This window comes from Chrysemys picta, chromosome 2, assembly GCF_011386835.1.
Source record: "Chrysemys picta bellii isolate R12L10 chromosome 2, ASM1138683v2, whole genome shotgun sequence".
Taxonomy (NCBI): domain Eukaryota; kingdom Metazoa; phylum Chordata; order Testudines; family Emydidae; genus Chrysemys; species Chrysemys picta.
In genome coordinates, this window is record NC_088792.1 from 74,894,452 (window position 1) to 74,912,159 (window position 17,708).

General features: G+C 38.4%; 1 protein-coding gene across 2 annotated transcripts in view; it reads right to left on the minus strand.

Moving 5' to 3' along the window:
- Window positions 1–17,708, minus strand: part of NEK10 (NIMA related kinase 10) — a 171,146-nt gene that overhangs the window by 6,709 nt on the left and 146,729 nt on the right. For both annotated transcript variants that reach the window (XM_024107392.3, XM_042840319.2), the window contains 5 exons: window positions 16,934–17,034; window positions 12,412–12,522; window positions 9,921–10,029; window positions 7,929–7,981; window positions 7,779–7,834 (listed from right to left, as the gene is read on the minus strand). In XM_024107392.3, coding sequence (XP_023963160.1) covers window positions 7,779–7,834; window positions 7,929–7,981; window positions 9,921–10,029; window positions 12,412–12,522; window positions 16,934–17,034 — 430 coding nt within the window. The remainder of the gene's footprint in view (window positions 1–7,778; window positions 7,835–7,928; window positions 7,982–9,920; window positions 10,030–12,411; window positions 12,523–16,933; window positions 17,035–17,708) is intronic.

Consider the following 17,708-nt stretch of genomic DNA (forward strand, 5'->3'; position numbering starts at 1 on the left):
TGAAAGAAGTACAGAACATTTGGAATGTTTTCAAAATTGGAAAGAACTTGAATTACGATTGGAAAAAACTATCAATGAAGAAAATTTACGTGTGATCAAGGAAAAAAAATATTGGCAACAAATATTAGAGTGTCTGATTGCTTTAGTGAGTTCTCGGTGGGCAAAGTTTAGCATTCCGCGGCCTCAGTAGAAATGAAAAATTACACACTTCAGGTAATGGAAACTTTTTAAAATTTGTTGAATACCTAGCTTTGTTTGATCCAGATTCTCTCAAGCTTGCTGAAGAAATAGACTTTCCAACAGACTTTGAATCAGAGCCAGTTCGCATTTGGCAAAAGAAAGAGCAGTTTTCGTATGAAGGATGAGCCACACCCATTCAGAACCCAAAACAGAAGTTCAAAGTGAATTTCTACTTTGCAGTCCTTGATACTGGTATTCACTTGGTTGATGAAAGATTTCAACAGATCCAGCAGCTAGAGTCAGTATTTGGCTTTCTATCTGATATCCACAGCTTGCAAAAGAAAACAGCAAAACAGATAAGAGAATTTTGTATAAAACTGGAGTCGGCATTGACTCATGAAAATTCAAGACACTGATGCTATAGATTTGTGTAGTGAGCTTCAGGCTTTTTCAAGACGACTTAAGAAACATTCCACTCCTGAAGAAGTACTGAAGTTTGTTTGTGAAAATAAACTCACAGTCTTCCAAACATTTTTATAGCTCTACGCATTCTTTTAACTTTGCCATAGCTAGTGGGGAATATAGCTTCTCAAAGTTAAAATTGATAAAAACATATCTGCGTTCAACAATGGTGCAAGAGAGACTTGTTGGACTTGCCACAATGTCAATAGAGCATGAAATAGCTGGAAAAGTGGATCTAAAAGAACTAGTGACTGAATTTTCAAAACTTAAAGCAAGAAAAGTCATGTTTTAAAAGCACAGATTGTTTTTTATTTGGAGTGTTTTGTAAATACAGGTTAACGTTCATCGAAGAGTTTTCTTATTTCTTTCTGTATTGGTTGTGGGGGTAATGGCAGTCAAAGAAGGATAGCATAATGGATGATGTTAGATTTGTAATAATAAAAATTATAATTAACATTTTAATGCATTTTTATTTGAAATCGGACTGAAATATTGTCTAGCTGTCGTGTACAAATCTATTCTGAAAATTTCATGTCTCTATTTTATCTGATCTCAGAAACATTGATTGGACAGATGGACGATGGACAAAACAAATAATTAAGCCTCTGTTTAAAAAAAAATCGCTTAAAAAACATTAAAAAACATTAAAAGTAAAAAAGGGGCAAAATGTTTCCCAGTTTACCAAAAACCTCAGCCTAGATCTGCCCTTGGGGCGCCGATTGTATGGTTCAGCTTCCTCCTCCACAGTGCCTGAGACAGCCTTCCTGCTTTCCGTTCCTCTGGTGCCTGAACCCAGACCCAGTACAGCCCAGAGCTGGAGCACAGGGTGGCAGTGCTGCTCAGGTTTGGTCTGACTGCCCCTCTGTCATGATGGGCAAAATTTGAATGAGTGGTGCTCTGACCAATGCGCCAGATTGCAACACCAGGTTGCAATGCCACTCACTGAAATTTGGCCCAGCCGTCCTCCCATCATGACCGATGGGAGGACAGGCCAATGCTGAGTGTCTCTGTGCCCATGCACCAGGTCGCAATGCCAGGAGGAGGGAACCAGTCCCAGTCCCGCAGGACAGGAGCTGCAAGAGCTGCTGTTGTGGGGTGACTACTTTTGTTTTATTTCAATTTATATGTTGTTTTTTTATTTCATATTTGCTAAAAACACAGTAATCTACCTATAACTATTTGACTGGACATTCACTATGTCTAAAATATTTACAGAAATGAAAAAATGCAGTGAATAAAAGCTGTGAAAAAGAATGATTAATGACAATACATATAGCAATGTATACTGTTGATTAGATGAGTGTTCTCTCACTTGATTATACTGGGGCTAGAAATGTTCTCTCAGTTACAGAGTACCACTCTTGAAACAGCATTTCTCTACCATAAGAGGACCTCTGATGGTACGTACAATATAATAATTCATTTGGAGTCTCGGTGAACTACAGCACTCAGCTGAAGACCACTAGAGTGTCTGACCTTCATTTCTGCAGGTCCTGTTCATTTGTAACACACCTATCCACCTTCATATAAACTAAGCTGCTCTTAGATTAAGCCCTTTAATACACTTTATGGAGCTTTACATGAAATAATGAGGTAACAGACGGCAAATATAAAGGAAATATAGTTATTTAAAATCAGATCTTTAAACTTGGATACTGTGTGACCACCTCAATGCACAGAAGCATGCTGAAAGTTTGCAAAAGGTATACATTGTCCTATCTGTAAATGATCTCACAAGTAAAAACAGTCACATACACATCCGACTTAGGTGGGTAAGCCATCACCATACGTGGTGTGACATTAAATCAGGAGAAAAGAAAGAGAGGGGAAGAGTCATTGGGATAAAACACATTTTGAAATATTCAGCTAATTTTTTATAAATTTCTGTACAAACAAGTGACACTAATCGAAGCACTGAGTATTTTATGGGGATTAATGATAGATGGGCAGGAATTGATTATTCAGGACACAGCTGAGGGTCATTATCCCCAGCTGGTCATTAATCCTCATGAAATGGCCTGCACTGAGACTGTAATTACTATTATAATGAAAATGAAAAACAATTACTATAATAAAAAAAAGTGTATGGACATCTTATGGGGTTCAGCTTCTCATTTTATAACAATTTAATACCCTACACATCACCCAGTCAGGTGTTGGAATCATTTCTCAGCACTCCACACAGTTTATAATTTCGCATATCTTTTTTCTGTCATTTCGCTATGTAACACTGAGTGACACCACTATTATTATTACAGATGTGGGAGGGGGGACATATAGTGGGGAGCATAAGAACGGCCACACTGGGTCAGACCAATGGCCCATCTAGCCCAGTATCCTGTCTTCTGACAGTGGCCAGTGGGAGTGAACAGAACAGGGCAATTCACTGAGTGATCCACTCCTTGTCATCAGTCCCAGCTTCTTGCGGACAGAAGGTTAGGGCAGAGGTGCCAAGGGAGCGGCAAATATACATAAAATAGAAAAATGCTGCATATACAAAAGAAAAGAATTTTCCAGAAGAAATGTGTTCCTGGAAGAACTGGGAACCTGTATTACTGTGCTGTATGAAGTCAAACTGTTGGTTTTGCATTTGTTATCGAATACAGGATATGTCCACACAGCAGCTGGAAGCATGCTTCCAAGCAAAGGTAGACAGACATGCACTAGCTCTGCTTGAGCAGTGTGATAAATAAAGGGGACGCCCTTTGATGGACGCCCAGCCAGACAGTTAGCTGCAAAATCCCTCTTGGTAGCTGTTCTTTACCTGTAAAGGGTTAAAAAGTCCCCCAGGTAAAGAACAAAAAGTGGGCACCTGACCAAACGAGCCAATGGGAAGCCTAGAATTTTTTAAAATGGGGAAAGAATTAATAACTTTTGTCAAAGCCTTATTATTTATGAACTATTGCCTAAGAAAAGGAGATAATTGAGGATTGCAAGGAGTCACGTGATATGCTGGATTACTGTTGGAAAGGTTGTAGTTATTCCTGAGACAGTCCACTGTGTATGTAGAAGTAGGAGGAGATCAAGGCTCCCTTACGCAAGGCAAGGCTGAGGGGATGCAGCTGTGAGGTCTTCAATCCCATTTATGGTTAGTGCAATAAGGCCAAATAATGGTGGACACTGACAAGCAGCACGATTTGCAGTTTGAGGGGGTGATTTGTCCTTTCAGTCAGCTTGAACTGTTTGGAGATTTAGAGATAAAACCTAATGATATATGTCTGCTGGCTACGTGAATCATCCTGTATGGGACAGCTATCAAAATTGTACTGTTTGGCTACCTAAACAGTGAGTGTGGAGAAAAAAAGTGCAGGATTTGGAGGGCTCAAATTGAATTGAGCAGAACATATTGTAGAAAACATGGTCATTTGTCAGGAAATGCAGATGGCAGACTTTGAAGTTAAACACATTTTCTGAAAGACAGGGAGACATATGTGGGCTACTTGATAGTAGTGAAGGGTGTAGCCTGATTTAGGATGTACTGATCATATTAATTTGGATAATATGGGAATTTAATTTATTTTTATTTGATTTTAATAGTAATTAAAAACAAAAGCTTTTCCAACCATTATAGATACATATGATAATATAGAATTACATGCAACAAAGCTTTGGTTAACATACTCACACCCTTCCTTGATAACCTGGTGGTAAGAGACACAGGACCAGCCTTGCAGTTCAGGTTTTTCAATTTTTGAGTGAGGGATGCAGGGTTAAAAAATGCTGAGCTATCAAAGCTGACTAGGGTTTACTTGACTAACTTAAACTTAAATCAAAACCTAATAAACAAACTAAGAATAAAACTTAGGGAAACCAAGCTTAGCCTAGTTCCCTTGAAACTTAAAGTTTAAGAAGAACAAACATAGCCTACAAATAGTAGCAGTCATCGTAGATAGAGTGGAGAAAGTAAATGAGAATAGAGTAAAGTGAGAACGGAGATAGTGAGAAATGGAGATGAAATAAAGTAAGAACAGAGAAATGGAGATAAAATGGAGATCCTTTATTGAGGTGGGTTACCTCTTTTATAGGGCAAATGCTGGACCTCCTTCCTCTTATGCCCAAATTTCATTCCTTACCCACAGAAATGTTAGGGTACACTTACCCCATAGGCTAGTATGTATGTGCGTATTGATGACAGGTATGTACGCACATCAGTCTCTTGTGGTGTACTTGTTATGTCTGTGGGAACCCCCCTCCCCATGCCATTTTCCATTGTCCATTGGTCTAGATAAAAGGTCATAGACATAGGCGTGGGTACTCATTTATTTAGGAAACAAGCTATAGGTCAACTTTGCTTTCTGAGTAAAAGGTCTTAATATAGATATGCTAACTTTGCCTTAGCTTAACATACAGGATATGGCCTGTTTCAGAGTAACAGCCGTGTTAGTCTGTATCCGCAAAAAGAAGAACAGGAGTACTTGTGGCACCTTAGAGACTAACAAATTTATTAGAGCATAAGCTTTCGTGGACTACAGCCCACTTCTTCGGATGCATATAGAATGGAACATATATTGAGGAGATATATATACACACATACAGAGAGCATAAACAGGTGGGAGTTGTCTTACCAACTCTGAGAGGCCAATTAATTAAGAGAAAAAAAACTTTTGAAGTGATAATCAAGCTAGGCCAGTACAGACAGTTTGATAATAGGTGTGAGAGTACTTACAAGGGGAGATAGAGTCGATGTTTGTAATGGCTCAGCCATTCCCAGTCCTTATTCAAACCGGAGTTGATTGTGTCTAGTTTGCATATCAATTCTAGCTCTGCAGTCTCAGCTAGAATTGATATGCAAACTAGACACAATCAACTCCGGTTTGAATAAGGACTGGGAATGGCTGAGCCATTACAAACATTGACTCTATCTCCCCTTGTAAGTACTCTCACACCTATTATCAAACTGTCTGTACTGGCCTAGCTTGATTATCACTTCAAAAGTTTTTTTTCTCTTAATTAATTGGCCTCTCAGAGTTGGTAAGACAACTCCCACCTGTTTATGCTCTCTGTATGTGTGTATATATATCTCCTCAATATATGTTCCATTCTATATGCATCCGAAGAAGTGGGCTGTAGTCCACGAAAGCTTATGCTCTAATAAATTTGTTAGTCTCTAAGGTGCCACAAGTACTCCTGTTCTTCTTTTTGAGGATATGGCCTGTAGGTCTTTTGCATTACAGCCAAACTTACTTTAATATAAATTTATAAACATATCACAATACATCAAATACTTAAACTATAAGAAAAGATATATATATACAAGCAAACGGGTTAGACTTACAGGCTACAAGGGGACAGCAGATAATAGGATGTATGTTGAAGAGTAAACCATGGAATAACAGCAAGAGAACGTACTGCAGGCAGTGACATTTTAAAATCTAATCATGTCTAAATACACATTCTCTGAGAGTAAGAAATAGTTAAACTTCAAATTCAAACAATACACTTCAAACAAATGAGTGTGCAGGGGTCCATTCCACACCCTCCCAAAAAAATTATTTAACTATGGGGGTCTGCACATGCTGCCCCAGGAACAGGCCAGGAAGCAGAGTCTGACTCAGACTTCCAGTCCCCCATTGCTCCAGGGGGACTTCCAGTTCCCCATTGCTCCAGGGGGACATACCCTGGGACAGCTGTTCCCCAGTGTGTGGAGGAGAGAGTGGAGCCAAGACTCCATGCATTCCCTGCCCAAATGCATGGTGGGGAGGGAGGAGAGGGAAATGACCCAGCAGTGGTTGCTCTTCCTCTGATGCTCCCACCCACAACATGAGCAGACAGCATAGGGAAGTAAGATAGTGATTTACACCCCATTGTTCCCCTGCATGGCTGTGCAGGAAAAGTCACAATCTCTCCCATAATGTGGGATTTCCAGAAATGTAGAAAAACGTTTTAAAATGTAGATACCAAAGAACAATGATACATTAGGGAATCCACAACACACATGGGACCAGAGCTGAGAAATAGATATTGGAACTAGAAGATTGAGAATATGAACAGTTTTGGAGCTGATCATGTAATGTGTATTAATACCCAATTCCTATGCTATATGCTGACATACACGCATACTTTGCAGCAATGCTAACATCTATTTATAGTTCCACTAAGCAACAGATTCTTTTTTAGACTAATGTGTGTAAAAGACTCCTGCCCACGTGCACCGAACACCTGCCTAGTTATATTTAGTCTTTGTAGATGTTTTGTGCCAGACAGTATGCATGAGGTAAATGTCTATAAAACTGTGGTACATTTATATAATAGCCTTGTTAGACCTATGCAAATACCGCTGAAGCATCAGGAGCTGCAGGTGCTTCTCACCTCTGAAAATGAGGCCACTTTTATTTAAGGACCTAAGTATGCATTTAGGAGCTTAATTTTAGGCTCCCATGTTTGAAAATGTTTGTCATTGGCAACAGGAGCAGACTGCTGGGGAAGATCTAGGAAAGAAGCAAAGATGAACCACTTCTTCAATAGGGGAAACATGAACTATTAAAAGTCTGCCGAAGGTGCTTTAGGACTAGACCGGTAAACAGAACTAGAAATACCAGGCTTGGGTTATTGTGTTATTCTATTTTCCATGTAGGATCTCCACCGATAACCCTCTTTATGTAACAGGTAGTGTGTGTGTGTGTGTGTGTGTGTGTGCGTGTGTGTGTATGTGTGTGTGTGAGAGACTGCTGCCTGCAGTTTCAAACATATCTTTATTTCACTTCCCTCTGCTCTTTTTTTGTTAGCACCTACATTTCTTCCTTTTTGTATTGCATCCAAACGTTATACTGACTCTGCTAGTTTCAGTCTTGTAGCAGTAGGGTTTTATGACAAAATAAACTCCCATTAAAATGAATGGGATAGAGATGCCTTTTGTTTCAACTGAGTTTTTACATGGAATAATGAGAGGAAATTGTTACCAAGCATACACCATTCATTCTGCTCTGTTAGTGAAGAATACAGCAGCTGTGGCTGATCTAGAAGATTGGCTAAAATGTCCTAAATCAGTTCTATCCAGTTCAGGCCTATATGCCATAACATTATGTGTTACAATAAAACTGAAAGAGAGCTACCATTAGGAAATAGAAGAAAATGTGTCATTGGCTTACCACATCACAATTTAACTTTTCCTTTTGAAACTGAATTTTGATACTCACCTGTTAGAAGTGAAATTGTAATAACCACTTTCCTCCAGAACCTCTTCAATCACAGACTACAGATTAAAGGAAATTCAGGTTAGTAAAAAATGTATATCTTGGTTAAAAGTAAGAAAACAAAATTGTTCATGAAGAATGTGAAACGCTGACCTGCATCTGTTCATATGTCATTCCTTCCTCCATGTCAAAACTGCCAGAAAAGCCTATAAAGCAAATATCAGGCAATGTTAAATCACTGAAATTTTGGCATACATGTGCCTCATCAGAGTTTTTTTAGCAATCACAGCATAGCCAGAATGATAACAGAACAGTTTGTTAACAAGAGAAATGGCTAACCTTGATCTTCATCTGTTTTTGCTGCATTGACCACAGTGATCATGTAAACAGGTGGGAGGAGGAAATTCTTACAGTATGATGTGATCTTCTAGATGTTGGTATGTGGTTGTGATCATAGAGTCATAGAAATGTATGGCTGGAAGGGACCTCGACGGTTATCAGGCCAGCGCCCTGCTCTGAGGCAGGACCAAGTAAACCTAGACCATCCCTCAGAGGTGTTTATCCAACCTGTTCTTCAAAACCTCCAGTGATGGGGATTCCACAACCTCCCTTGGAAGCCTATTCCAGAGCTTAACAGGAATGGTCTAGATAATTATTCCTGCCATGAGTACAGGGGACTGGACTAGATGACTTCTCAAGTCCCTTCCAGTTCTATTATTCTATCCTTACAGTAGAAAGTTTTTCCTAATATCTAATCTAAATCTCCCTTGCTGCAGATTAAGATCATTACTTCTTGTTCTATCTTCAGTGGACATGGAGAACAATTGATCCCCATCCTCTTTATAACAGCCCTTAACATATTTGAAGACTGTTATCAGGTTCCCCCTCAATCTTTTGTCCCAAGACTAAATATGCCCAGTTTTTTAACCTTTCCTCATAGGTCAGTTTTTCTAAACCTTTTATCGTTTTTGTTGCTCTCTTCTTGACTCTTTCCAATTTGTCCACATCTTTCCTAAAGTGTGCCATCCAGAATTGGACACAGTACTCCAGCTGAGGCCTCACTAGTGCTGAGTAGAGTAGGACAGTTATCTCCTATGGGTTATACACTACCCTCTTGTTAATACACCCCAGAATATTAGCCTTTTTTGCAACTGCATCACATTGTTGACTCATTCAATTTGTGATCCACTATAACCCCAGGTCCTGTTTAGCAGTACCACTGCCCAGCTAGTTAATCCCCATTTTGTACTTGTGAATTTGATTTTTCCTTCCTACGTGTAGTACTTGGCACTTGTGTTTATTTCATTTCATCTTGCTGATTTCAAACCAATTCTCCAATTTGTCAAGGTCATTTTGAATTCTAATAATGGCCTCCAAAGTGCTTGCAGCCCCTCCCAGCCGTGTAGATGATGTGATCATATTGTAAAAACAGTCATGTCTGATTACAAGAAGAACACTGTATAAACGCAAAAAGAAATGCATAAAAAATGGGGAATCACAAGTGGCTCCTTTGTGGTTCCCCAATTTAGCTGCACCCAGTGCATATTGAGTGTTGCTGAGGATGGAGCACATTGTTTGCAAGAGTGTTCAACTTAGGTGCAAACCATATTTGATGATAACTACGTATGAAAAGTATACATGTTTACAAGCCCTTGTATGGAGAGTGCTGTAGCAGATGAACTATGTTTTACTGTTTCCTCTCCAACTCTCTGAAGCCCCATCCAGATAGGCAATTAAGTCATATTAGTGCAACCGCTATAAAACATGGTATAAGAAGAGCTCTTTCTTGCACAGTGTTTAAATATGGCTTTGCTTAAGGCCCAAGTGGAAGATTTTCAAAGACACGAATAAGAGGCACCAAATTCCCACTGACTTTCAATGGCAGTTAGGCACCTAACTGTAATTTGAAAAAATCCACACATGCCCCAAACTCAAGAACATTCTTTTAAATGGTTATGTCTGGTCCACAATCACAAAATATACTGTCTTTTAAAGCAGTTCCGCAAATATGACCTAATTGTCAGTAAAGACAGTAACTGACAACGAAGAGTTAATTTCTCTTTACTGAAAACTTCTAATCTCAATACCATGTACCCGACTTGAAAAGTCTATTTCAGATCATGAGTGTTTGTTTGCTTTCCTTACCTGTTCTAGCATCTGGGGCCAATATATTTCCCCCAGTGGAGTGAAGTAATAAATGGCAATCTGCTGTAAAAATGTTGGGCTCAATCAGTTCAGGAGAACCCTGGAGCAGCTGGAAAAAAGCAAAAGCCATATTAAAACTAAATTTTTTAAACCAAAAACTTCCATCGCAGAACATAAGTAGTTTTTCACTCTCCTAAAATCCAGAGTTAGAGGAGAAAGGGGCTTTCAATACATTTGAAATGAATAAAGAACTAGTCAAATCAGTCATGAATGCGCTACCTTCTTCCCTTCAGAGGTGTTTATCAAACACTGAAGGCAGCCAAACTGCACTCAGCATAAACATCACAGCTATGTGGTACATGTGAAAGAAATATCAAAGTGCAAATTTGTATGAAAACAAAAAAGAAAAAATGTGTTTTCTCAAAAGTAGGAGAGAAACAGTCAATAGTTTGAGATTTTCAAAGTTTGGTACGTAAAGTTAGGTTCCTAAACTCATATTTAAATTGCCTGATTTTCTATCAGTGGGATCTCATCACTTTTGATTTCAACTGACTGCTGTGAACATATGAAAACTGAGAATCAAATCATTTTTGGGTGTCTATGTCAGGATGTAGGATCCACTATGATTTTGACATTACAATGTTATTTTTGTAGATAAATAAGAAAGAAATGTCTGTTCCCATACTCTACAGTATCTCCAGCATAATCAACACTCTTCTCATTCACCAGCTTTTAATGCTGTAGAATCACACTGGTTAGACACAGACAAGACCAATTATGGGAGGTCCTTTACTCCACCCCCATCTCTGGCAACGCAGGAATCTTTCTAACAGTCTGTTATTCTTATCTAGTCACCTGCTCACTCTAATTTTAAATGTTTCAGGCAATAGGCCTTCCATCATTTCCCACTGAAAATGATTGTACAATATAACAAATATCATTGTCCTGGAGGGTCTTCCAGGGCTCATCCTAAACTTTTCTCTACTTAATTTCATCCCATTAACTCCTTGTTTTACTATGAACTACCCTTCACATTGGTGGTCCTGGGCTGAGATTCTGAAATTTGCCACCCGACTCCCACTGATTTTCAGATATTTAGCTTTTACTTCTTCCTCATCCATCAATCCTCCCAGCCCCCTGAACATTTTTTATTGTTCTATTAACTGCTTCCAACTTGCCTACATTTTTCTGGGAGGGAGATACTCAGAACTGAATTCAGTCTTCCAAATACTGTCACCCCACAGAAAGGGATTATCACCTTCTTGTACCTCAATGCTTCTGTGTACGTGGCTCAGAATCACAAAGGCTGAATCTATATCTGACCAGAAAAAATATCCTTTATTGCTTGCAAGTCTTCAGTAATTTTCAAGTGATGACACTGAATTATTGCTAACAGACTATTCAACAATCAGGAAGGATAATTTGGCTTCAAGAGCATTGGGCAGTTTCAGTGCTTTCTAAGTGTTCATGCTTTGAGTAGAAAGATGTTGTTCCAAAATACCAAAATGTTGGCAGGCTAATGATAATGTAACAGGAGTTGACATAATCCAGCTCGATTAGCCTTTAACACAAAAAGTTAGCCTTTTTTTTTTTTTTAAACACAAACAGTTGCAATTTGATCCTAGGACAAGAAAAGGGAAGGTTAAATGATAAAAAAAAAATGCAACCGTTTGTTCTGTATTGTGAAACATTTCTTGGTAGATAATTAATAAAATATTTATGCTAACAGAGGCCCATTTTTGAGACTATTGAGCGGGGGAAGCATTTGCATTTTAAAAAAATTAAACAAGCATTAATTTTCCTCTAAGCATTATGCCTGGAACTGAAAAAAAATCTATTTCATATTTATAAAAGATATGAGAATCATCATATTATGTTATAAAATAAATTTCAGAAAACTTCTATGTGACTGTTTTGATCTCCTGCTGTTTTATTTTAAATCCCTCCCTGCTACTATCCTGATCTGATCCATGAAAGGAAAAACAAGTTCTCTGATCTCTGAGGAGGTGGATTTTATGTTTGTTTATTAGCAGCTGGCTGGATCTTTCCATTTTCAATGTGTGTGCCTTTGATCAAAGACAAAATCTAAAACTATTCTGTATCGCTACTTATCTAGGAGACCTTCAGACCATAAACTAAAAGGTGGATAAAGCATTTGCCTAAACATTTTCCGTAAAAATTGGAAACAATTTCAAATTAATCAAAGTTTTTGTGATACTAACTAAAAATAATTTACTGGAACCAGAGTGTGGGGATAATGCCAAAGATTTAATTATATGAAAACATTATTAATTTTCTCAAGTTTTTGTTGAATCAGATACTTATTTTTCATGACTAAAATAGAAGATGAATATGAAGAACACATACAATTCAGAGCATCGTAATTAACCTTTATAAAGTTCTTCTCCCCCTCCCCTTGATTAATTCATGTAGCCTAATTCAAATAGAAATAGAAAAGAGATGAACACCACAACAACTCACAATACTGCACCTTTTTAACTTCCAGTTTCAAGTTACAAGGATTGCTCTGTTGGCTGAAGAGAGATTTCTTGAATCTCTCAATAACTCTTCTTTTCAAGTTGCAGTGCAAAGCTGGAGGAAGCTATGGGGGATAGAGAAACGGCTGTTATCACCGCTCAATTTTGACTCCTCTATAGGCCACATTTCCTACAGTGTTAATTTTTAAAACTGGTTGTTACACTGTATATGTAGACACTGATATTAAATAGCCCAAGCAATAAACTACTGTATAGAATCTGAAACAATGCATATTGTAATAATGTTCTTTTGTTCACCCACCCTGTTAGAAGGTGTTGGAACCTGAAGAGATGGTAACTGGGCTCACTGTGACAGGTGTAGCTTGTTATATTGATCATGGATATAGAGGGGATAGGACTGGCCCCTCTGGTCAAAATAATCTAACATCTGGGACTAGGTAGTCTTAAGGGAGGAACCCTAGGAAGAACAGATCCTGAGGAAAAGGCTTGGGCTGAATTTTGTGTTGGTTATCTTGAGTTACCAGGATTGAAATCAGTGGAACTATATATGAGGATAAGGGCTTGATGCAATGCAAAATAAAGTGAATGGGAATCTTCCCCTTGATTTCAAAATGGGCTTTGCTTAAGGCACCAATGTACTACTCAATACAACAAAGTGTGGCTGAATCTGGCCCTTCTATTGTAAGCTTTCCAGGACAGGAACTTTATATTTTACTTGTCTGTAAAGTATACAGAAAGGTTTTGACTTTATACCAATACAGGAAAATTTTCCATCTATGTTCTTGTGCATCAAAATGCATTCCCCTCTTTTTCTCTGTTTAACAAAGAAAAACATGCAGCATATTTCAGGTGTAAACAGGTCTCTTATAGGAGGATCCTCTGAACTCTCTTCTTTATGAAAGATGAAATCTTTTTGTGTTTGAATTTTTAAATTACCTTTCTGCTCTAAAAATAAATGTAAAGTCCCAATGGTAAGTCAGGCCCTATTGTCAGGGCAGCTTTTTACTTATATCTGTAATCATTCCAATGTGGAGGATAGAGTCATCCTATAACACATATTACACTTTGGGCTTAATTCTCCACTGCCTGGTACTTTGCATAATCATTTATCCCTGTGCACAGAGGGTGTAAAACTACCATTCTGATTTGGTAGCACTTGACACAATCACAGGCCCCGGTGCAAATAGCTATACAGGGTATAATTCAGTGATGAATCAGGATCCTTATGTTCAAAGTGTCTGGACCAGGATTATATGTCATAGATGTGATTTAACCCATGTTACATTTCGTAAATGTATACGAACAAATGCCATTTATAACTAAATGGAAACTTTTTGACACATGAAAGGTTTGACCATTATTCAGGCCATCCCCACATATCTAGCTATAAGTCTACTTGGTTTTTTTTTTTGAATTTTTCTGGGAATAACTGTGGTTATTACACTGGTATAAATCCAGAACAATTAAACTGACTTTAATGGAGTTATTCCTGATTTACACACGCAAAATTGAGATCAGGATATGATTCTGAGTATAATGGGCTTCATCAAAACCAGTTACATCCAGACATATGCTGCTTTCTTTTCAGGTAGGCAATGTCTTTCATACGTTGTGTTGTAAACCCTTAAGAACTTTCAGCCAATCAGATGATGAATGTTTCTAATCCTATAAGTAAGCAGAAGCCTGTGATACTGTGTGAATTAATACCAAATACCTGCACATGTTGGGGGCATTGTGAGGTACACGGGCTTAGGGAACAGTCAGCTGCAAGTGAAAATAACCAGAGTTGTCTCAGCTGCTGCTGTCTGATTCCAGATTCTGTTTCCATGAAATCAGATGTTAGATCAGTGAAAATAAGGCCAAGGTTTTACATAATGGTTTTTTAAAAACTTGTTCTTACATTATTTTTCAGAGACCAGAGCAAAACCTGTTTCCATGGAAACTGGATTGGAAAGACTGCTGGCAGCCAAGAACCAGCAATAAGAACTCTCCCTTGTAAACTTCAGCTTCTAGTTGTCAGCTGAGATCTGCAATTGAGCATTTTAAAAGCCAGCTACATATTTAAAGTCTGTTCTTCCTCAGATCTGTAAAAAATAAACAAATAATGAGGAGGATTGGAACTCTCAAGGGATCTGGTTACAAGGCATGGAGCCTTTCATCTATAGGTCACCATTTCAAATCTAGCCCAAATTGAAAGCATTGTTACTGCTGAGAGATACAAGGGACTGCTTGGATTACAAAGCATTTTGAGATTGGGTGTGAATGTACCCTTCACTTCAGATAGCTATAACAAACACTTAGGGGGGCACACCTAAAACAAGACCTGTCTGGCCAGAAACTAGCACTATGTGGGTGGGAGGGTTTCATGGGGTATTGTGACCACAGCGGGTGGGTGTGTCAGGGGGAGGCAGAACAAATAAAAACGGGGAGTGACTGAGGCTTTGTCCACACCAGACTTTTGTCAGTAAAACTTTTGTCGGTCAGGGGTATGAAAAAACACCCCTGACCAACTGAAGTTTCACAGACAAAAGCACCAGTGTGGACAGCGCTATGTCGGGGGGAGACACTCCCACCCCAACATAGCTACCGCTGCTGGTTGGGGGTGGTTCAATTATACCGGCAGGAAAGCTCTCTCCCACCAGCATAGTGTGGCTACACGGGATACCTTACAGCGGCGCAGCGGTGTAGTGTAGACAAAGCTTGAGGCTATGTTTATACTACCATTATGTTAGCAAAACTTATGTCGCTCAGGGCTGTGAATATTCCACCCCCCTGAGCACCATAAATTACGCCGGCATAAGCACTAGTGTGTACAGCGTTATGTCAGTGAGAGAGTTTCTCCCGCCAACATAAGTACTGCCGCTCGTTTGGAGTAAATTAATTATGTCGATGGGAGAGCTGCATTGGTACAGTTGCGCCACTGTAAGCTCTCTAGAGTAGACATAGCCTGAGAAACAGACAGACAGCCAGAAAGAGCATTTGAAAGCATGGTGTCTGATTCTGGCAGAAACCTGGGGAGTGGTTTTTGGGTCAGGGATGCAGATTGAAAAAAGTGTTCTTGGCCCTGTGAGCAAAAGAAGCTGTTTCCTACTCTTTGGTGCCTTCTGTGCTCACAGACACAGGATGTTTATACATTTTCTATAAATAAACAAAACTGCATCAAAGAAATACCTATCACCAAGTTGTACCTCCAACTAGAATATCCCCAGAGCCCCAAACTCTGACTACCACGTGGGTCGAAAAGAGGCAACAGTATCAACATTTTTACTATCTGTTCAGTGGACTGTCTGAAGTGAGCCTGGTGAGTGCTGCCCATTCTTAGTTATCAGGTGTCCATACTATGATAACCACATATGGTTTTAATTAATGTCTCTGAGGGCCCTCTGAGAAGAAAGGCTGGTATTTAATGGGTATGGAGCCTGAAATACTTGCTTATCTCTCCAGGTGGGCCCTCCAACACACAATTAAGGCACATTGACAGGGCAGGATAGAGAAGATTGCACTGCTCCTTATCTCTTCTTTAACAGACAGAGGACTTGCCACACTGTCAAGCTGGCATTAAATTCAATCAGTTCATTTTTTAAAAATTAAAGAGAAGTTTCTTTTCTTTGGCCGAGGGGATTCAGTTTTTCAGGCATTTCTCACCTTTGACAGGAATAATAATTTCAAGGATGTAAAATAGGTTAATGAGTCCTATTATGTGAGATACACATAAATTCAGTTTGGCTGTTCTATTTTAAAAGAAAATGGAACCAACTTTGCTCAGCAATCTGAAAGCTCCAGCGGTGATAAGCACGTCTTGCCAAGTATAAACTGTGAATTTTGGAGGGTAAGTTGGCATTTATTTAAAATTAGTAATTGTGACCTTTACTACTGGGCTGTAGCCATGCTGCTGGAGAGTGAAATCATTTGTTATACTAGCAGTTTGAGAGTACAATCTAAGAGATTTATACTAGTTACAGTTTTGCTTTAGTAGCAGTTTGAAATCAGAGCTTCTACTCTCTTTAGATATTAAACACTGAATTTCTTCAATTAGCATTAAGTCAGAATAGAAACTGTATTTAAATTCAAAATATTTAAGCCAACTAATGCATTCAGCATTTGAAGTACTGTGTTAGAAATAATAGGAAACTCTTAAAAATGACTATAAGAATAAAAGCATTTCATGAAATCTCTGTGCCAGTGTTTTATATTAAGTCATTTGAAATACAACACTCATATTACTGGCATGACAGAATGTTATTAAAATAAGTTTCTGTATAAAATCCATTTTAATGAGGTGAGCCAGTGGCATTTCTTACTATGACTCAATTATTACCATCCTCCACATACTAATAGTCAAGGTTAGTTTTATTTAAATAAAGTATTTTTTTTAAATCATGCCATCTGTAAAAATGTCAAGTTCTGTTGTTTTTAAAGAAGAGCAACTAAAATAGCAACACTGTAGTACAATCATTTTGGCATCAACAAGCAAACAAAGGCACTGGAGTGTTCTGAAGCAGCAGAAACGCATACCTGAGTGATGTAGATTAGTTTGTGCAGCTGAATTAGCATCTGCTGAATAGGGTCACTGATCTGGCGCACCTTCCTTTGTGACACAGCAATTCCTGCAGATGCTGCAGATGATAATGCTACAATCAGGAGGAGAGCCCATTTTGTTGTTTTTCCAGGACATATCACTAGTGTGTATAGATTATTTTTTAAATTATTGTTTCTATATGGAATCTAGACAAAAATAGTCTTTTGCCTTTTAATCTCTGACTTTTTCCCAATAATGTCCAAGTCTGAGATCAGTTCTAACATTACAAAAGGATAAAAGGGTTAAATTAAAACCTTACAAGTTTGACAGCCTTATTCATCATAAATTCAAAAGGTAGAATCACTTTCTCTGCTTAATTCAAACTAAAATAGATTATTTGGGAGTGAAGAGGCGTAAATATATTTTGCTACTCATAAAAGCCTTTTCAGTTTTATGTGTAGGGTTACCTAACAATATAATAAACACAATCCTCTGATTTTAATTGTGGCAAACTATCAGTTATTTTGCACACAGATTAACACATGCTCCTTTGCTTTCAAATATTTTATTACTATTAACAAGCATCTCTTTTACCTTAGAAATTATAATATGTCTTATGTAGATAGTATGGAAGTATTCTTTTCATAAAATAGTTTTATTCCCACTTATTGTGCCATATGTTCCTTGGAACAGTGAACTTTTCTTTCCAATAACTAGCCGCAGCAGCTTTTGAGAACACCTCAATGAGACTGTGAGACAATGGATTTCCTC